This window comes from Thunnus thynnus, chromosome 23 (genome assembly GCF_963924715.1).
Source record: "Thunnus thynnus chromosome 23, fThuThy2.1, whole genome shotgun sequence".
Classification (NCBI taxonomy): domain Eukaryota; kingdom Metazoa; phylum Chordata; class Actinopteri; order Scombriformes; family Scombridae; genus Thunnus; species Thunnus thynnus.
This window is the reverse complement of record NC_089539.1, coordinates 7,557,728-7,579,019: the sequence shown is the minus strand read 5'-3', so window position 1 is coordinate 7,579,019 and position 21,292 is coordinate 7,557,728. Positions and strand designations below refer to the sequence as shown.

At 40.8% G+C, this 21,292-nt stretch overlaps 2 protein-coding genes across 2 annotated transcripts in view; one reads left to right on the top strand and one right to left on the bottom strand.

Annotated features, from left to right (window-relative positions):
• The first annotated feature begins 2,447 nt into the window (after positions 1-2,447).
• Positions 2,448-13,531, top strand: elk3 (ETS transcription factor ELK3). The gene is made up of 5 exons (XM_067582329.1): positions 2,448-2,948; positions 6,365-6,600; positions 6,711-7,436; positions 8,847-8,969; positions 11,197-13,531. The coding sequence occupies exons 2-5, from the start codon at positions 6,394-6,396 to the stop codon at positions 11,284-11,286; spliced, it is 1,146 nt and encodes a 381-aa protein (XP_067438430.1). The 5' UTR covers positions 2,448-2,948; positions 6,365-6,393; the 3' UTR covers positions 11,287-13,531.
• Positions 13,532-15,588: 2,057 nt separating this feature from the next.
• The window catches only part of cdk17 (cyclin dependent kinase 17), a 39,893-nt gene continuing 34,189 nt past the window's right edge, over positions 15,589-21,292 (bottom strand). Inside the window, exons 8-17 of the mRNA XM_067582328.1 lie at positions 21,021-21,115; positions 20,516-20,578; positions 20,174-20,297; positions 19,895-20,015; positions 18,944-19,041; positions 18,727-18,832; positions 18,370-18,412; positions 16,976-17,066; positions 16,765-16,842; positions 15,589-16,602 (exon numbers count right to left, since the gene is read on the bottom strand). Coding sequence (XP_067438429.1) covers positions 16,562-16,602; positions 16,765-16,842; positions 16,976-17,066; positions 18,370-18,412; positions 18,727-18,832; positions 18,944-19,041; positions 19,895-20,015; positions 20,174-20,297; positions 20,516-20,578; positions 21,021-21,115 — 860 coding nt within the window. The 3' untranslated portion in view covers positions 15,589-16,561. The remainder of the gene's footprint in view (positions 16,603-16,764; positions 16,843-16,975; positions 17,067-18,369; positions 18,413-18,726; positions 18,833-18,943; positions 19,042-19,894; positions 20,016-20,173; positions 20,298-20,515; positions 20,579-21,020; positions 21,116-21,292) is intronic.

Here is a 21,292-nt window from a genome sequence, read left to right as displayed (position 1 = left end):
TTCCTTTTGTGTGATGCATATTGTATTGTTTATTTGTTTGTATGTTTTTGAGCTGTGTGTACAACAAGCTGCTCCAAACAAATTGCCTCTAGTGGGATTAATAACACTGTTTGAATTGTACCTGTTCATGTTTCTTAATACTGCGATTTGCTGTTCAAGAGAACAGCTGAAGGTGTTATAAAAGATATGATTACACTGTGTATGTGTGTTACTATTTTACACAAATCATGATGAATTGTTCCGGTTTTGTACTGCAACTCTGCAACATCAGCTTAGGTTAAAGGAAGTTAAGCATTATATTAGCATATAAAAAGGAAGATACAGAAAATAAATTGTTGGAGACAGGGAGAGACGTGTTATCTGGGGGTCAGTTTTGCAGGTTGGCTCCTCAACAGGAGAACTGAAAACGGTCATGATGTTATCTATGAAGTCTGTACTTGACAAATTAGGAGAAGAACTGAAACGCCCACCTATACTGTATGAAAAAAACGTCATCTTGTGTGTTACACTGTGAAACGCTCCTTCTTGTACAAGAAAATAAATTCTGTTTAACTTTGATACTTCAGCTCCGGTCTCTATTGTTTTAAAGGTTATTATGAAGACATTCTTTTGACAGAAGGGACCATTTTACCTGTAAAGTTAAGTTTACTTGTACTGATACAATACAAGTGTTCTAATGTCTAAAAAATAACCCTGATAATGGAAACTACAAATTAATAACAAAAAGCTTGTATAGGTATTGGGTTTGGCAAATGAGGACATTTACCAGACAGAAGTCTAACAAAATATACTATTGAGCTGCATTGTGGGAAATGTAGGACCCTTACTGGGGACTAAGGCCTTTGCATAGATTTCTTTTTTACTCTTTTTTAACTCTATGAAAGTGCAATACTAAATCACTGGACTACCTCTTTAAAAATACCATGTTTACAAGATGTTAGATGTTGCCATGGTGATAAGCACAAATATAGTGCAAAGTCAGTTGAAACAGCTGCCTGACAGTCAAAGTACGAAGACACTTCTGCGTTATTGGATTATCACTATTGCTGTTTTCGTCAAGAGCACAAGTATCAAGAATGGATATTATGTAAACATTCTGGTTACACATCTTTTGGTGACAATAGTGGAGGTCCACAGTGATTCAAGAACAGCCAATTATATCTGTTTACTGAAATATATATCCATATCAACACTATGGAATAGTGTTATTAATATCTATGTAAAACTTTGGGATTCAATCATTCCATCACTAATATAACCAATGTTGACTTCTGCCAGGTCAATAGACAGGACAGCTGATTTTGCCTTCATGCCCTGTTGAGTGTTGGATGATTCTTCCTCCAGGGTTCCCTTCATTCACATCATTTTCTATTCAAATGGCAATTTTAGACAAAGCATGCCACTTTATGTTGAGTTCATGTCTCAAACATAGGCAATCTTAGGGAGCTCCTTTCGTGCGGTCTGCTGTTCTCCACTGATTAAAACTAGAATATTAAATCAACTGCACGAGGTATTTCTAGCTGATGCATTTTTTAAAAAAATCTTGCAGCCAATTACACGTTTTGAGTGTTATAAGAACATAAGTACCTAAATCCAGCACGAGGAGTCTACAGAGCTCCCAAAATCCTGAGAGAGTAGCTTAAAACATAAGTAGTCAATATAATAAGATAAGATAAAAAAAACATGTTCGTAAAACATATTCATCATCAATATTCACCATCTTGTTCGCACAAGATAAGGTCGCATGGTGTGGCCGCAAGTTATTATCTGGCTTGCACAAGTTCATATCTTGTGTGCAGGATCAGTCTTGTGCGCACAGCCTATATTAGTCTTATAATCTTATGCTCACATGATCCTCAAGATGAACAGAATGGGTCTAATATGTTTGCGCATAAATAAATAGGCTATTGTATTATGGGACTTTGGAGACTCCTTAATAGGCTGTAAGAGCCAGAGAAGGGAAAAAATCAATGAAATACACACAGAACAAGAACTGATAAATAGCTAATCGAACTAAGCACAAGGCGACATATAGTCCTACCTGTAGGCTATATATATACAGTTTTATTCAATTAATTTAATGTTATTGAATTAATTAAACGAAAACAGATCTGTGCATTTTCCTTGCTGCCGCATTTACCGAAATCAAAGGTTGTGCAACATTTTTAAGTTACAGAACTTGACCTTGTGTGTGCGTTAGTGTGTGGGTGTGTGTGTGGGTGTGTGTGTGGGTGTGTATGTGGGTGGGTGTGCGTGCGTGTGTGTGAGAGAGAGAGAGCGTGCGTGCGTGCGTGCGTGTGTGTGTGTGTGTGTGTGTGTGTGTGTGTGTGTGCGTGTGTGTGTGTGTGTGTGTATAGGAACAGGAACCCCTCCCGGTGAGCAGGAAGAGGGTGCATGACGTCAGATGTCAGTTGGCTCAGCGCTGAGTGTAGTCGGAATTACACTATTTGTCTGAGTGTGTGTGTGTGTGTGTGTGTGTGTGTGTGTGTGTGTGTGTGTATGTGTGTGTGTGTGTGTGAGAGAGAGAGAGAGAGAGAGAGAGAGAGAGAGAGAGAGTAAAGGTCTGTGGTCTGTGTGTGTGCGCGCGCGCGGGGGAGAGGTAAAGGGAGGAGGTGTGTTTATGGGAAATAGAGATTTTGTGTATGTGTGTGTGTGTGTGTGTGTGTGTGTGTGTGTGTGTGTGTGTGTGTGTGTGTGTGTGTGTGTGTGCTTACACAGACGGGAATAGCCTACTGCGCCAGAGGAAGTGCGCCGGTTCTCCGTCTGCGCGTCCCGACTTCCTGCTCTGAGGCAGGAGAGAGAAAAGCTGCGGATCCGCTTTCAGACAGCAGCAGCAGCAGCGCAGCAGCATGGAGCCCCAACACAACACACACACCCCACTTTAAGACACAAACACACACATAACGCACGGGCAGACGGACAGAAGAGCAGCGGCCGTCCACAGCTGGGTAGGCGCATGTTTCCTTCTATCTATAACTTTCTGGAGTTATGTATGCGCACCCGTGCGTAACAGAGAGGAAAAAAGAGAACTTGTATTAGGTTTTGTTGTATTTGCTGAAACCTGATCAGGTCCAGATATCCATTGTCAGCTTTAAAACTACATTAAAGCCGCGCGTAAAGTGTTAAACCTGTGCGTAAAAAGCGTTAAAGCTGTGCGCAAATGGTGTTCAAGCTATACATTAGACACTCTCCGATTTGGCACAGACATACGCGTTAAGTTTCCTCAATTTGGTTGGGCTTCATTTGGAAATAAATAGACAAGAAAAAGAGGTTAGTGTACCAGCTGCTGTGGAAAAAATCAGCCGTGGCTCCTTTAAAATCTAGTAGTAGACTTTCTGGTTTGTCTGGACCTCGCAGACTAATTGCCATGCGCTTCCGGATTGAAGCTGGCAGCAGACAACATCTTGAAAATGAGTCACTGGTGCAAAACAAAGAACCATTTGAGTTCCAACAGAAGCCCCCCTCCTTCCCCATACATACACACACATACTTCCAAAAATAAGAAATAACTTGCCCAGCGTAAATGGATGAAAAGTCTTATGCAGCTTTTTAGTTTGATGTGTTGAGAGCGTGTATCTGATACATTCACCTATAGAGAAGGAGTGAGTTGTGTATGGGTCGCATAATAGTTTGTAAACTTACACTCATGCATGGAGAGGGGGAGTTGACAGGCTTTGACACAGGTTCAGCGCACAGGACTGCGTTCATTCTGAAAATCCATAAATCAACATTTCCTGCTGCTTTGTTTCTCTGCAGTCCTGACGTCACCGAGACAACATAGATCAAAAAGAGTCTGACATCAAGACATAGATGCATTCTCCATATGTTGTTGGGGATTTTTGTGTGTGTGTGTGCGCGCGCGCGTGGGTGCGTGTGTGGGTGTGTGTGTGTGTGTGTGTGTGTGTGTGTGTGACAAAGACAGTTTCTGCATCCGTAGGATTAACAATAACAAATCTTCATACGAATAAGGACGCATACACTGTGTGTGTTTGCATTTCTCTGTGCATGCACATGTGTGTGTGGTTCACTGTGACAGGAAGTCCTACCGTCCACAGAGGGAAGGTCTTACTCCGGGGAAAGACGCCCCTCATGCTGAATGACAGGAAGTCCTGGTTTAGACAGACAGACAGCACCGCAGTTCTTCCATCACTTAACACACACACACACCCATGCAGGAAAAAGGAAGAGTGGATATGCATGTGTGTGTGTGTGTGTTTGTGCTTTCATGGTGGTGGGGCATTGTGTGCACCAGATGCACTTTCCCCTCTTTGCTGGAGGGTTTCTTTTTAGGCAAGAAAGAAAGAAAGAAAGAAAGAAAGAACAAAAGAAAGAAAGAAAGAAAGAAAGAAAGAAAGAAAGAAAGAAAGAAAGAAAAAAGACAGAAAGAAAGAAAGAAAGAAAGAAAGAAAGAAAAAAAGAAAGAAAGAAAGAAAGTTTTTTATTGAATTAGAGGGTGATTATTCTGAACCACATGTTGTTGTTACTGAAGTAGGTAAACTAACCATCACTTCTGGTGGTGATGTTGGAGGTCCTCGCCTCCGATGTTTCTCCACGTTGGAGGCAAATGTGGTTGCCATGGGGATTTCTGATGCAGCTGCAAAGCCTCAACTGTCATATTGTCATGGTTGCAAATTGAATCTCGTCATAAACAGTCATTTGTTGTTTTTGGTCTGGCAGTAAGTAGTTTTATACTTCCTGCCAATAAGGCGCCACAGAGTTGAATTTATTCGAGAGAAAGAGGAAAAGCAAGGGAGACAGACAGGCAGACGCTCACAGACAGTCGGTGGTTTCCAGGTAAACACGTCAGTCAGGCCCGTGCTTGTCTTGGCACAAGGTCACTGGCCACATCCTGCTTTATCACCATGGTAACCAACCAACGTTCGGCCCTCTCCCACTCTTTTTCTATGTCACAGAAGAGAGACATTATGGAAACATACCGTAAATCTGAAGTAACACAAACTGAAGTGGCCTAAATTAGATTCTGAAAAGTATAATCAGCTCTGCAAAAAAAAAAAAAAATCTTGACTGTTAGCAGGCAAAAAAACCAAAAAAAAGTAACCATAATATATATACAGATGAGTTAATTGAAAGACCTATTACTATTGGGCCACCACATACTACTCCAATGCAAGCCACTAATTCACTCAGTTTGTCACTCGTCTGTATGTAAAACCTGTTTTTTATAATATTTAAATGGACTAAGGAGGTGAAGTAACCATGAGCATCAATGGTGGCTTCACTCAAGCTTTTATTTACTACTACTACTGTCTTGTTTTGGAGGGCAGCCAAGGTCTGCGAATCCATGAGACAAAAGAGTATGTGTTTATGTGTGTGAGATATAAATTTGTGGGGGTTGTGGGGGCATGGTCACCGCTGACGTGGTTGTGGTTGTCAGTGCAGTTTGCATCAGAGGAAAGATCACCATGCACATTTGTGTTGACGTTAACTGTTGCTCCTCCTCCCGCCAACCTAGCCTCCTTCTGTCTTCCTTCCTTCTTGTCTCCCTTGGTGTCTGAGTCCTTTAACAGTATGAGAATGTCTGAAATGATTTATTTATTACTTTGAATAAATAAAACATTATTTCTTTCACTTTATATGATCTTTCACTTATATATTCTCCTAGAACAGTTTCCTAGACAGTAACAATTGCATCATTTTACAATGGATCAAATGGCTATGTGTAATCCAAAAGGTGTCTCTTGTACTGACAAACCAACCCAACAGAGAATTATCACCCAACTCTGCAGTTCCCCTCAGCTCTATGGAGCATTTTAGCGTCTTTTAGCTCATTGTTTTGGTTTTATGGACTGAACTCTGTTGCTTCAGTCTCACAACCCTCCTTACCCCAACTTCTTAGAGCTGTTTTCAGGAAAAAGCTCTAAAAACCCACTGTGTGCTATTTGCCCAGCACCAACCAGACAGACAGAAACATGACTCTAAACAAATGCTCCATGTCTGCTGGGTATGTAAATCGGCAATCGTTTGCTAACATGATAGCCATAACAACTGCCGCTTTAAAGCTATTTTTCTCCAAATGAGAACCATACTGTATATACTTCAAATCAACCACAATTCTTTGTGATCTCCCTCCTTAAAGAGGATAAACATGTTAAACATTTCTTTTCTTCCACCATCAGTTCTCACCAGAAACTCAGTTTCTTCTGGAGGAACAGTGCTCTCCTGCTGAGTCGTGTCATAAACCAATTCACCCAGTTTCCCTCCAAATTTGACTGTGAGAGCAGAAGCAATTAGAGGTTGACTATCTCTGTAATGGTCTCGTTTCCACAAAATTGATGTTCTAATGACTTTGTGTATGGCGGCTGAATTGGTTTTATTAAGTCTTCATTCTCTCTGACCTCTGCAGATCACCTGTGTCTCTGGTGTCATCCCATCATGGAGAGCTCCATCACACTCTGGCAGTTCCTGCTGCAGCTGCTGCTCGACCACAGCCACAAACATCTCATATGCTGGACGTCCAACGATGGTGAGTTCAAGCTGCTCAAGTCAGAGGAGGTGGCAAAGCTGTGGGGGCTGCGCAAGAACAAGACCAACATGAACTATGACAAGCTGAGCAGAGCGCTGCGCTATTACTACGACAAGGTACGCAACACATACACCTTCAGGACGATTGCAATAAAATGCTAAAAATCTAAAGAAAATTTAAGTAAAATGGTGTGAAGTAGGAAAATCAATTCTTGTTTCCTCTGTAGAACATCATCAAGAAGGTCATCGGCCAGAAGTTCGTCTACAAGTTTGTGTCGTTCCCTGAGATTCTGAAGATGGACCCTGCAGTGGTGGAGTCAGGACGGAGTAGCGAGGAAAGCGGAGGTCCAACATCAGAGGCTGAGGCTGAAGATGAGGGTGGAGGTGGGAGAAACCAGTACCTCCACTCCGGCATGTACTCCTCCTTCACCGTCAGCTCCCTGCATCACTCCTTAGACCCTCATCGGCCGATCAAGACGGAGCCCAGATCCGATCGCCATGACGACAGCTCCTCTGTCATCCGATTCATAACCAACCGTGGCCACTCCTCCCTCCCCTCCACTCCACCCCCATCCTCCACTGAGACCTCGTATTCCTCCAGGCCATCTCCTCGGCAGGCCCGCTCTTCCTCTTGTTCCTCCTCCCCGCCACAAAGCCCCGCCCACACGCTGTGGAGGGGACGGGGTCCTGGGGCAGAGACTGATGACTCAGAGCAGAGCGCTCAACCTCTAAACCTGTCGTCAGGTCAGAGGGAAAGAGAGAGGTCACAGAGTACAACCACTCCAGAAAGGAGAGGATTAGCCAATAGTGCGCCTTCAAAAACCAGGAAACCTAAAGGTCTAGAAATCGCCGCTCCCTCCCTCCTCCTGACAGGAAGTGACCTTGTTTCCATTGCCCTCAACAGCCCGGCACTGCCGTCAGGGTCCCTGACTCCTGCCTTCCTCACTGCACAGGTACAACCTGACACATAACACATGTATTAATGCAATTTCACATGCATTGTCCCTCTGTAAATACAGTAGGTTTTAGGTGAGGAAAGAGAAGAAGAGTAAGGGGCAGAATAGGAGAAAAAGACTGAGAAGAAGGAGGAGTCTGTGGACCAAGAAAGTTAAACTTGTAGACAGGGAGGAGATGGAAAGAGGTGAGCGGAAAGAGGGGAGGAGGCGAGGGAGGGAGGAGGTTCATAAGTGAAGCCATATGTTCCTGAAGCTCCTGATTCACTGGCAACAACACACTGACCAAACCAGGACAGTCTGACTACACTGAGGCATTCAGCCGACGCTCTTATCCAGACTGAGCAATCATACGGTGCTGCGTCTGCTGACGGAAAATATTTGTGTATGCTTAAACATCACTCAACACTTGGTATGATAAAGTGTTTGCATGGAGCACCTCAGCTGTAAGGTGAAGTATTTACAGCCACTTATCCAACTCAAGAATTTTCCAAAATGCAGAACTTTTAGAGTTTTGCCCCATTTTTCTACAGGACAGATGTGGTTCCGATTTTGGTTTCAGGGTTAGCCCCTGCAACTATCCCTGTTGAAAAGTCCACCTGAAACCAGTTTTTAGTGGTTGTTGGGCTTTTTGGTATTTTGCTAATGAAGCTGTGAGCTTAATCTGGTGGCCAACCAGCCAAAAAACCACTAACACAAACAATAACACCATAAACTGGTCTTGAGGAAGTAGGAGCTTAGTAGAGCTGAACGTGACTTCCTGGTCCATGGAAACAAATCATAAGCCAGTTTTTCATCACCAAGTTTAAATTCTATTACTTTATTAGAGAGCTAATGGTAGATGACAGGAAATGAGGGGTAGAGAGATGGCAGATGACATGTAACAAAGACCCCCAGCTGGACATGAGCCAGTGGCCATGGCACATGGTTAGCACCCCAAGCCCTATAGTAGTCCATCAGTATGCCTCAAGAAAATGTTTTTAAAGATTTCCATGCCAAGCAAAACTAAACATATACCATTCAGTTAAGCATTGCTGAAAGAAGCTCAGAAAATGGTTTCTGGTGGAACAGAGCCTTATTTTCTCATGACAGAATAGAGGAAAAACTATTTTTTTAAGTTTAATATAAAGATACAGCAGAGGGAAGAAAATAGATGTCATGAAATATGTATAAGTGGAGTTTCCTGACCTAATGAGAGTCAGTCTGTCTGGTAGATGCAAGTTCACTAGAGGGCAGACTTGGCTTTGAGCTCTTGACTGAAACAACACACCATCTGGCTGAGACTGAATCACATGACAATTTCACCGCAGACTATGAATGGCTCCCCGGACTTATTGCCAAAATAAACACTAGTGTTTCATCTTGGTGTATTTATCCTCTGACATTTCATTTTGGGTTTTGTTTATGCAGACTCCGTCTGGTCTGTTGCTCACTCCCAGTCCTCTGCTTTCCAACATCCACTTCTGGTCCAACCTGAGTCCAGTGGGACCCCTCAGCCCCGCCCAACTGCAGAGCCACACCCCCCTCTTCCAGGTACCACACGCAAACATTTGGTATAACTGTCACTAAAAAAGTCCCCGCCAGGGTACGCTTGAAACACACTAGGTCATATGAATTGTTGTCCAAATACATCTAAAGGTGAAAAGTGTTCAAATAAGGATAAAACTTTTCCTCCAAAGCAGTCATGGTGTCATACAAAGTGCCGGAAGTAGTTGTGTGAAGAATAAAAAAAAGAGCATGTCAGTTTTGGAAAGTTACAAAAATTGTTGAATACAGACCCCAAAAAACATCAGAAACGTGTGTGTGGAGGAGGTTTCAGATGCTGTTTGATGATCCAGCAAGCACTTCGTCTGAAGCATACTGATGCCTTAACTCTTCTGTTACACCTTTCCAGAGCAGTTTTTAAGTCTTTTGGTCCAAGTCAAGTCTCAAGTCTTTGAGATGTAACTAGCAAGTCAAAAAGCAAGTATTTAGGCTTAGTATGCAGATTATAATGAAGCACAATGGCCAAAATAGAACCAAATACTTATTTTTTTAATGGAAACAATGTAGAGTTTTAATCTCAACATATGGCTACTTGGTCACATTAAAACAAGGATCAGTGCTATAAACTATAAACTTCTACTTTGTATACATAAGTGTGTTCTAAAAAAGCTCTAATGGTTTCCGTTTGGACAGTGCTGTGTAAGCGCAGCAGACAGCTGTCCATTCGCTCTGTCATGTATCAGCGTATCAGCCTCACAGAGAAAACAGTGGCCTACTTTGGTGGTGATGATAAATCTGAATCTGCCTGTAAACTATCTCCATTTACATCAGCTCCCTCCCTCATAACTACAGGGTCTTTATAGTCATTTCACACCACAGATTTACCTCCCCAATTTTTTATTATTTTTTCACTCAGTTGTGTGTGTGATGTTCGTGTATGTGCGATTTCACCGTGTGCCCGGGTTTCAAAATAAGCTACAGATGTTTCCGCTCTGGTGTGGACAAGAAGAGGGGGCGACTTCCTGTTGGTGAGGGGAAAGAGGGAGGGCCGGTTGGTCAAGAGCCCCTCCCACAAACACACACACACAAAACCCAAAATAAACCATTTATCTTGTAATGACCAGCTCTTTGGTCCCCAGAGTACAGGTACATTTTTAAAGTCCTCACAATGTAACATAAACAAGAACACTCTTTCCTCCCATAATACACCAGCAGTCAGACTACAAAGACATGAAATGATGTCACCTCACCTTTCCTCATCTTATTGCACAAGTGCTTCTGTGAAAGCATTAGCTAACCTTAACATTATGGTTAACATCATTGATCTGACATCGCTAGTGATGTATTGGTTGTGTGACTAATATATATGACTCAATATTGATTTATCACTTCTCAATAAACCAATATACTCTATGTTTTTTGTATGCCACCACAAAAAAAAAACAAACAAACACAAAAACAAACTTAATTCTCTTTAAAGCCCCTATGTGAAAACAGTCCCAAAATATTGGTATTTTACAGAGAGTAAGACATATTTTGTCAAAAACTTTCAGGATCTATATTATTCTAGTATTTATCCTTTTATTTCTTATGACAATATAGTATGGGCAAGCACATACAACTCACCGGCCACTTTATTAGGTACACCTGTGCAATCTAATGCAATCCAGTACAACAGCTCTGCTATAAATTCTACATTTATGAAGCTTATACATTTCCAGTTTTTGTACTGTCACAGAGGTGATAATTCTACTTTATATTTATTTATTTAAGGGTGTAATGGGTGGTGGTGTACTGGAGAGCATTATATTGAATGGTGTTCATAATATTTTTGTTCACTCCTTTGCGTACGTGAGGGCAAAATATTAGGAACACTGTAAGAACATATTAGGCAAGCATATCCAGCTGTCTTCACTTTCAGTGTTGGGTGGGTTCTTTTCACAAGCCGTCAGGGTTTTTTTTCATCCCACCTGTGCCTTTTTGTTCTTGTACATTTCTTTTCTTTTCTTGTCTTTTATCATATGCACAAATAAAGAACATAGAAAAATTTTGCAAAACATGGGTTGAATACAGAATGAAATATGACACATCTTACAGGATTTACCCACAAAAACAGCACAAAGGAAGATTACCAGAAATATTACTCAGTCACCAACTCGCCAGGTCTTCATGACCCTGATTTGGAAAAATCCCAAATTTCTCTGAGAAATGTATGTTTGTATGTCTGAGTCTTAGCTGGGTGATTTCTACCACTAACTGTAATGTCTCCCTGCAGTTCCCCACCTTGCTGAATGGACACATCCCAGTGCCTTTGCCCAGTGTGGACGCTCCTTCTCCTTTGCTGCTCTCCTCAAGCTCCCACTAGTCCTGATAATACCTGGAGCCCTAAGAACGACCTGGGCCAAACCAGACTGAAATAGGCCAGATAAGGACTAAGCCAATCAGCCTCAAACTCTGTTGATGGACCACACAGGGAATGGGACTGAGCCCAATAACACTTTGATCTGAAACCTGTTCCTTTACATTTATAATATGAAGAAACAGGAGCTTCACTCTGAAGCTTTGCTCTCCGAGAAGAGTATTTGCATTTGACATTTCATTCTGTTTACTACAGTTCAGCTGATATCATTTCCCGTGTTCTTCACATTTGTGTTTGGTGATTTCTTCTATTCAGGGAGTAAAAGCCTCTGTGACAAACATTTAGACTATCATGGCACACTAAAAGTTTAAACCTAAACTAAGATGGAAAAGAAAGATGAATCCATGGATGTAAGATTTGTGTCTTGTAAATTGACCCGGTTAAAAAGGAAAAAAAGATTGATTAAGTTCTTTCAGCAGTAGAGGCTCTTGAAGATCCCTCTGATAGGAATCTCCATCATATCACCAGCGGGAAACACTGAGTGATGATCAAACCACTCATTACTTTTTTCATCTCATTTCATTTCTCATCTCATTCCACTTGGTGCAAATCTCAGTGATACAGACTGGGTGCAATTTTATGAATGTTATTGCTATTTTCCCCCGTGCCCTGACTAATCTCAATACCCACACCTCTCAGACAAACAAAAGAGACCTGGGGAAATCTATGTCAGAAATGATGAGACCTCACTTAGCCAGACAGCTTTACAAGTTTAATATAGAATGGCAGACACTTCACCTGTGGACTCCACCACAGCTTCTTTAATTAAAGAAAAATGAGAGAAACAATAAAAGGTGAACATTTTGCAAAGGCTGAATATTCACTAGGTTAAAACATTGCAGGTTGTGACACATTTTGCTTTTCACAAGCGAATGGGAAACTTTCTTGTACTAAATTCTTTCTTTTACTAAATTCAAAACACTTACAGGTGTTGATGTTACAGTGGTTCTTGGTCTGGTATGACCGGTAGCGTACTAATGTTAGCAAACTTTAATTAGATACTGCTGTGAGACTGACACTACTAAGTTAGTTCACTGACTTTGTGACTGTTCTCCACTTGTGCTACTGTCAAAATAGGTCTTAGCATTTATCATTATCTAATGTGGCAGCTGTTCAGCTAAAGTTATGTAGTCTTGTTTTTAAGTATAAGAAAATAACCCTGATGGTGTCATAGGGCTTATCTCAAATTTGGCATGAGAATTTAAATTTAACAGATAGCCTTGAGGGTGGAGTTTGAAAGACATGGGCGTTTACCAGGCGAGGACGGTTTAACGAATGACGTCACTTAGTTGCATTATGGGAAATGTAGGATTCAGCGTTTTTGGAGCTTGAGTCATACATGGAACTAAAAGTCAGGAAATCTCAGTGTCTGATGCATCAGTTTTGATCATTGAATGGTCAAGGCTTTCTCTTGTGAATACTTAATGAAAGTGCAATGCTAAATCTTGTGAGTGCCCCTTTAAAATGGGACCATAGCTGGATAATTTGATGCTACAGGCTTCATAGGGCAGTAAAGTAACCTTGACATGACATATAACAAGTAAAGTGTGACTATATTTTTTTCTGCACTAATTTTCCCAGGCCATGACTCCTAATGTGCACAATTTTGGTTTATCAAAATATTCAATTGTCTGCTGTCTCATTTACCAACCTGAAACCAATCTGTCATGAAAAAACATGACATGAGATTAAAATAACATGGCAAGTCTCTCAGGATCATTTTCATGATAACTTGATATAAATTTGTCCAAATCTGGATTGTTTGAGTGGGATGTGTGGCCTCATGAGATAATTCCCTCACTGACTCCTGGCAGAGCACCTGCTAGCCGGAGCGCCAAAACGCTCTGGAAGTCTTCTGTAATGCTTCAACAATTGTACTTGACGCTGTGAACTTTTTTTTTTTTTTTCACCTGTATAGTTTCATGCTTTTTCAAAAATGCACTGTAGCCTTGTACCAGCTGTGCCTTGTATAATGTAAGTAAACTTATTAAGCTTTAAACCAGGTTTCAATAGACATTCCAGGTCAAAATTGCACAAAAGCTTTTTTTTTTCTTCTTTTTTTGTAAAACGACTCCAGGTTATTTTTATAGAGAAATTAATGGAAGTGTATTCTCAATGATTTGCTTGTGTTTTGCTGTTTCGTTGAGAGAAATGTTACTGTTTTTTGGAATAAAATGAGCATTGAATGCTATTACCATGTTCTCTGAGTGTGTGTAAGCATCACACTGTATACTCTAACTCAGAATCACTATATATACACTACAAGGACTTCTGTAGTTTGTAGTTGTAGTTTCCTATGATTTCTGTGGCGCTACTTGAAAACAAGACATTTTAGAATTACTACATTCATTTTAGTTGGCAATACAAACACATTCCCAGTGAAAGAATGACTGCAGCACACACTGTTTATGAAACAGATTAAATTTACTTTCGATGGTTATGAGAAATAAATAGTTCCAGTAAAAAGAGTCACACACCAACTGTTCACCGGCAGCTCAGTGTTTCAGAGAGGTCGAGTTCACAACACAGCAGGCCTTCCATGCATCAGGCACACGCACACACACATACGCGTTCAGACATGTTCACATAAATTCAGGTCATTCATACTTTTGAAAAAGTACAGTTTTACAATGATAAATATTTAGCTGTTGTAGAAATCTCCTTTCATGCATGTTACTGCTGTTCATGTAAAAAATAAAATAAAATAAAATAAACATGGTTTGCAGTAAATAGTGAGATAATCCTACATCTGCACACGTGTGTGATTAAGTTTCAGTGAACCATCCACACAAGCTGATAGAGAATGTGTGAAATACATTAGGAGGGGAGGGAAAAAACTTGCCTCATTTTAAAGCTACCTAGGGACAAATCATAGGGCAATGGGTCAATGTAATACAGGATAACTACCATTAATATAATGACTTTTTTCCTGTGAACACAATACTTGTGACATTATTTGAAATGTAAACAGTTTTACAGTGTTAATTCTGTTGTGATAGTTTGTATTGAGCTTTAATTGAAAAATAGTTTGATGCACTTCGACAGGAAACATTCTGTTCAGGTTTTTAATTACAACTAATGATGAGAAATACAGTACGTTTAAAGGATTATTACACTATTTGCTGCAAACAATGATCAAGTTAAAGTCTATAAACTTAATGGTCTCTGTTATTAATGCGTGTGTCAAGTATAAGTAGTGCTAACCGCACTTTTCTTTCATATTTTACCCAATCAGTGTGTTGAAACTGAAAACTCTAGTCTTTCTCAGCCAAACAGTAACCAGATAAATCTTTGTTACTTGAATTTTTCAGAAAGACTTTGTAAAAGAGCTGCAGTAACAGGAAAAAACCTCTCAGATCTTGTCAAATTCTTACATGTTCAACCTGTGATGCATTCCTGGTGTCATTGAGTGGAGATCTTTACACTTTACACTCAGTCTTTTTGTGCTACTGTGAGTGTACGAATTGGTCTTTCTGCCTCTTCAATGATTGATTTCTCCCTGTATGACTGTTGAATGTTGGAGCAACATAATAATAAATTCAAATATGACACTAACTGTTAATATTTTAGATTAATAAAACACTTTATGCTGTTAAGTAGCTGCTGCAAATATCTTCATACATCTACTTTTGTCAAGTTGTCTGCAGGAATAAGAAAAACACACATTGACACTAAATCACACCAGGAATGCACAACAGTAGACATGTTACAAGTGTTTAAGTGATTTGAGGAGATCATCCATTTGCTTCAGTAAACATGCAGTTAAAAGTGAGACTTCTCAACCGGCTTCATCTGTAGCATCACTGTCAGTTGCAAACAACACAGCGGGCAGTTAAATCTAAAATTTCAATTTGAAATCTTTTTTTTTTTTCTTCTTCTTCTTCTTGTGTACAAACGCTTGAGAGAGCAGTGGTCCAACGCCAAGTGGAAATTCTGCCTTTGAACACCTTTGAAGGGCGGAGACGGACACTGCACCACCTCCACCGATCCCCCTCCCCAACCCCCGACCCCCACTGTCCCACCCCCCTTTCTGAAAAACATGCCACAATGACACTGTTGTTTCACAAGGAGAGGTCAAAGGTCACAGACACAGAGAATACATCTTAATACTGTTGGGTAAACTCAGCCATGTCGAGGCTGGGGTCCCTGATTCCAAAAAAAAAAAAACACACTGAAGTGCAAGTTAAAAAACAGAGTTACTGCAGTGAGATCTCCAAATGCACACAGAGCGAGAAAGTGTAGCTTGCATTTCTTTTTTTTTTTTAAAGCAGTGAAGTCCTGGCAGTTGTGAGAGGGGTTTTAGGGAAGGCTTGCTGGCTTCCTGTGGGACGTCACATGACTTCCTGTTCAGCTTCTTCTGTGCTTCCCGCTCGTTTGCCTCCCCACCTCCTCCTCAGTTTTGGTCCCGTTGCTATGCCAGAATGGAACAGAAAAGAACTGAAAGTTTCATGTTCTTCTAGTTTGATTGGACAGCCCCCCCCCCCCACCCCGACGGCAGCGGGGCCTCTAGAAGTGTCCATCTGAAATGTTTCGGAGAAATGACCAGAGGGAATCCAGAGAAACCGTTTTCTCCTCAAAGAAAGACTGTTTATCCTCCCAGTCCCTCTAAACCTGGAAATGTCGTAGAGTTCAGTCACGGAAGCTCGAAGAAAAACAAAACATAAATTCCAAATATATATGTATATATAGATATACATATTTATATAAAAAAAAAAAATCTGAAGGAACTGAAGCGTTCGGTCTCCAAGCACGACAACAAGAACAACAACTTGGGTCACAGCGTTGACATCAACATCAGTGGGATTCTAACTCAAACGAAGCCGGAGAATTGTAGTCAGAAGAAAAACAGAAGTCACCTTACTGACTGGTCAACTGTGCGTGGCGTCTCGAGTTCACGTAATGTACACACACGCACGCACGCACGCACACACACACACACACACACACGGTGTGTTAAATACAGACAGTAGTAGTTTAGCAGCAAAAAATTCTACCCCTCCCTCCCACTCCCAAATAAATAAAACACAGTCTCCAAATAGATTCAAACCCAGAGTCACTCGCTCAGAGGGGTGTGTGTGTGCGTGTTAATGAGTGTGTGTGTGTGTGTGTGTGTAGGTAAAGTGGGGGTCACTCCGAGGGTAGATGGGCTCATGCGAGAGACGTTGGTCGGGGTGGGGAGTGATGATGAAGTTGGGCAGTGGACCGTCTTCTTCATCAAACACTAGAAGAGCATGCTCTGCCTCCTGTTGATCTTGCCGTTACCTGGAACGAAAATACAATATAAATAATGATCTCTGCTTTATGATATCATTTATAAATCATTACATTAAAACCCTCTATCAACCTCATACTTCCTGCTGTCTGATTCAAGTCATTTTCATGATCTAACAAGTGCTGAAGCGTCTGCGTGTGTTCACCGCCCACCTGACTCTGGGTACGATGAGTTCCTGTAGCCGGGGTCTCTCTGCAGCTGCACCTCCTTTAATGTGAATATTGATACACCTGCAACACAGAGGAGAGCGTCAGTCTGCAGCAAGACATCAAGGCATAGAAAGCTACAAACCTCCCACGAAAGCTCAGAGATGTCAGTTTTATTCAGCTGTGTGTGTGTGTGTGTGTGTGTGTTCTCGCTCACTTTCAGGCAGTGTATGAACTCTCATCCCGAGCTGCCTGAAGTAGGACTGTTTCATCGCCTCCTCGGCTGAGATCCTCTTCTTGGATTCGTACTGTGGAAGCAGAAACAGGAAAAATCAAACATCCTGTGAAATTCTGTATTGTCCTTGTCTGCACTCCCAGTAAGGGTTACTGTGGTGATAGTATTATGCCCCCTGCTGTCTGCAACTGGTACTAACGTCAGAGCAGTGGTGGCGGGACGCTTTAGCTTTTCATTTCTCACATTTTTAATAATTACAGGAAGAAACATATGATTACTATCATTATTATTGTTACAATGTTGAGCTGACAATTTCCAGGTAGCAGTCATAGAGCATCAAATGATTAGAATGAGAGCGTGTTTATTAAAAATGTCTAATAAAAAGAGCATAAAAGCTCAAGAGAGAAAAGAAAAAGTTCCCAAAGATTGAGTCAAAATAAACTACAGCGTGTGTGTTCATCATAATGTAGGAACATGTCAGTGCAACGCTGTGGCTCACTGATGTGTTTTTAACAGTTTTTGGATAACAGTGGAGCTCTATGTTACAGAGGAAAGAGCTACATCAGCTAATCAAATTGATGTTGGTTTTGGTCTTTTTATGGGATTTGTTCACAATAAGAGGAATATAGAATATGAGCAGACTAATCCTCTAATATAATAATATAATATATTGTAACTGATGATTTAGTGAATTGTATTAATGAACATGAATTAAAAATTGTGAGCTTCAGGAAAAATAAATCAATGTATAAATATTCACTTTATAAAAGTCTCTTAAGTTGTACCTATTTGCTTTATTAGTAGTTAATGAGTCATTTACTGATAGTTTATGGATCAGACATTAATAAGAATGTTTCAGGTAGTGAAAAGTCTCTCTGTCTGGTGTGTATCCTCCTCCAACATGACACTTTTAAACAGCTCCAACCTCTGAGCACTGAACATTTACAACTGCAATCTCTATGTGACTGTGATTATGAATTTATGATTGTTTTGTTGAGCATTTTTTAATATTTGCAACCACATTATTACCCAACAGAAATGATAAACAGGAGCCAGAGGGGATTTTTCACAAACATTGCAGCACAAAAGTTGTTTTTATTAATGGTTTAAAACTGATTTATAAAGCACTAGTGTTTCACGGGGCCTTATTAGAAAGTGGTATCACAATCAAAAGTGCATAATTCCAAGTAAATGACTGTACCAGTATGATTCATCTCATTAATAAGGAACACATTTGCAATTTTTCATACAAGTGTAATGTGTAACAAAAAAAAAGAAAAAAAAAAAAGAAGAGAAAATAAAAACAGCAAGTGCAAAATAAGCTACATAAATGAGAGAAGTGCATTCTGGGTAGTATTAGGGAAGTAATCACTCACTCTGAGGAAAGACAACAGCAGCTCGATGCCTTCGCCGTCCAGCCTAGAGGAGACAAAAGGAAGAGCAATGGTTTACAGTCAGCGGCCTGATGGGAATGTGGTGGCTCATAGGAAGGAAGGAAGAGGACAGTCATCTCTGAAATGTTCAGCAGGATTTCCTGCCCATGGTAAACACACGCCATCACACATACACACACACACTCTCACACACACACACACACACACACAGATGCATACCATTGCTGCATACATGCAAAAAAAACAGAAAAAAATAGATTTGTGTGCATAAAACTTATATGTACACATCAGAGAGTGCAGGGCCACACACATACACACGGTTCATACACAGCACAGTACCTGGGAGCGTGGTTGATGAACGGCTGTGGTTTGTATTTGGGGAAGTTGTAGGATTTGAACTCTTCGATGGAGGAGATTCCCGGCCAGTTCTCCTCCGTCGGTGTGCCTGAAGTCACATAGTCACAGCCAATCAGCACATGTCGACGTGTTAAACAGGGTTAAACAGGTTTTCACACATGTGTTATTGTGACGATCTGGTCTGATTGGAGTCACTCACCCAGTAACCTGAAGATGAGGTGGAGCTCGTCCTCCACTGTGGAGCCGGGGAACAGCGGCCGACCTGCAGCCATCTCATAGAATATACAGCCAACGCCCCTGCAGACACACACAAACACATGATATTTACATGAGTAGCAGCAGGAGAAAGCATTAATGGCTGTACAGCTGAGGCTAATGCTCACTTTTCCATTTGATATTTAAAAAAATGATCATAATATTAACTGCTTAGTCTACAAGATGTAGATAAAAAGTCAAAAATAAACACAAATGTCCATCACTAGGTACTATTCTTATATACCATATACTGTAGATACGATATGAAACAGATAAGTAGTTAATCCTCAAATGTCAGAGGCTGTAGCACATAAATGTTGTGTATTTTTTACTTGATAAATTCACATTAATTGATTATCACCTTGTGAGTTTCTTTTACAAACTGTATATGAAGTCACACAACCCATTACATAACATTTCTGATGAGGTTCCCCTAAATTAGTGTTTTTAACAGTTGTGACCAAGAACTGTAATGTACATTATACTGTGTACATGTTCTTTCATTTTACAGTTGAAAAACTACTCTGTATTCTCTTTCTACTACTGTCACTATAAGGAATCTTTTGCATTTCTGTACTTCAATTTCCTGTCATTTATCATCTAGCTGATTCATCAGTCGGGCTCCATTTTCAATCTCAATGTTTAAGGTAGGTAAGAGGTCTTTAAAATATGTAGAAAAATGAAAAGTTGAACATCTATAATTCCATGAGAACTTCATGTGCTGCAGAAGATGGTGCGCCACAATCAAAAGCTCCAGAACAGATTGTTTTTCTGATAATCAAAATTTGTATGTATTGTTTTCAGTTGGACTCACTGACTGATGGACTAATCATGTCTGTACTAAGCAGTAGTGTTGATTAAAGAAGTATTAGTAGTATTATTGTGAGGCTCGTACCACATGTCGATTTGTGTTGAATACTCTGAAGAACCCAGAAGAACATCAGGAGGCCGGTACCACAGAGTCACCACCTCGTTTGAATAAGTTTTAGTCGGGACAGACTTGGCTCTCGCGAGACCTGGAAACCCACCAAAGACATAAAGACACATTAGGATTCTGAACAGAGCACAGCTGGAAATTACCAGATGCTTTTTCATGAAATTGCCAAACTTATTGCGAGGATGACAGAAATACTCCTGCTCCTCTTCTCTCCACAGCCATAAAGGTTCCTTTTACCAAAATCAGCCAGTTTGAGCTCTCCTCTCTCATTGATGAGGAGGTTCTGGGGCTTCAGGTCCCTGTGGAGAACTTTCCTCTTGTGACAATACGACAGCCCTCGCAAAATCTGGAACAGGAAGACCTGGAAAAATATGTCATGTTATTAGAATCTGAGCCAGTAACATAAAGGTGCCAAGATTTGCTCCTGGCAAAATACCTAGCGATCTCATTTCATATCAATGACATCATATTTAACAGAAAAGAGCAAAAAAAACAAGCACATGGGGTTAAGTAGGGTGTGCAAAACTGAAATAACAAGGTAAAGAGAGCAGAGATCATCAGTAATAGTTAGAGTGTCACCTTCACATTGTGCATGCTCATGATGTTTCCACAGTCATCCATGTACTGCTTCAGATCCTTATCCTACAGGAAGAGACGATCCATCAGACAGGAAGTAGGAACAATGACACAGTTTTATGATTCTCCTCCTTGTCTCTTTATCTTAATAAGCTCTGCTGTTTCTCACCTCCAACTGATGCATCAAATGTTCCCTCATATCTACGTTAAGGATAATTTCAGCATGATTCTGATCGTTTCCTACATTCCCTTCCTGTTTTTGACGTCACTGTAGATCACTTTCCAGTGCTTTTATCTTGTGAAAACATTTGCTCCCATGCTGTTCCCGAATTTGTAAAACAATGACTTTCTCCTAAATGGTAAAAGCTGATAACCTGATATCATTGAACAACACAACTTGGCCTCTGATCCGATGTGACGGGTTCACCTTTATATGCGATAGTTGTCCAAACTGATGTGAAAATACCTTTTATTGCGGCGTACGTGTGTACGAACAGCAGACTCTTACCAGGTACTCGAACACAAGCGTGAGGCTCTTGTCGGTGTGGACGATGTCGTGTAACGTCACGATGTTGGCGTGTTTGAGGTCCTTCAGTAACGACACTACAGAGACAGACACAGGCAGACAGACAAATACATTTCACACCTTTTAATGAGACACCTGCAGTGTGTTGGGATTGCAGCCAAAGTCTCAAAAGCGGATACCTATCTCTAAACCTTGGTAAGTAAAAGCAAAACTACCTGCATGGTTTGATATCACACAAGTTTATTGGCAAAATA

What these genes read in the sequence shown, in the direction of transcription:
- elk3 (XM_067582329.1), top strand. Translation starts at nt 6,394, where the DNA reads ATGGAGAGCTCCATCACACTCTGGCAGTTCCTGCTGCAGCTGCTGCTC. An exon ending in TGCGCTATTACTACGACAAG is followed by an intron (nt 6,601 to 6,710) that starts GTACGCAACACA and finishes TTTCCTCTGTAG; the next exon opens with AACATCATCAAGAAGGTCAT. An exon ending in CTGCCTTCCTCACTGCACAG is followed by an intron (nt 7,437 to 8,846) that starts GTACAACCTGAC and finishes TTGTTTATGCAG; the next exon opens with ACTCCGTCTGGTCTGTTGCT.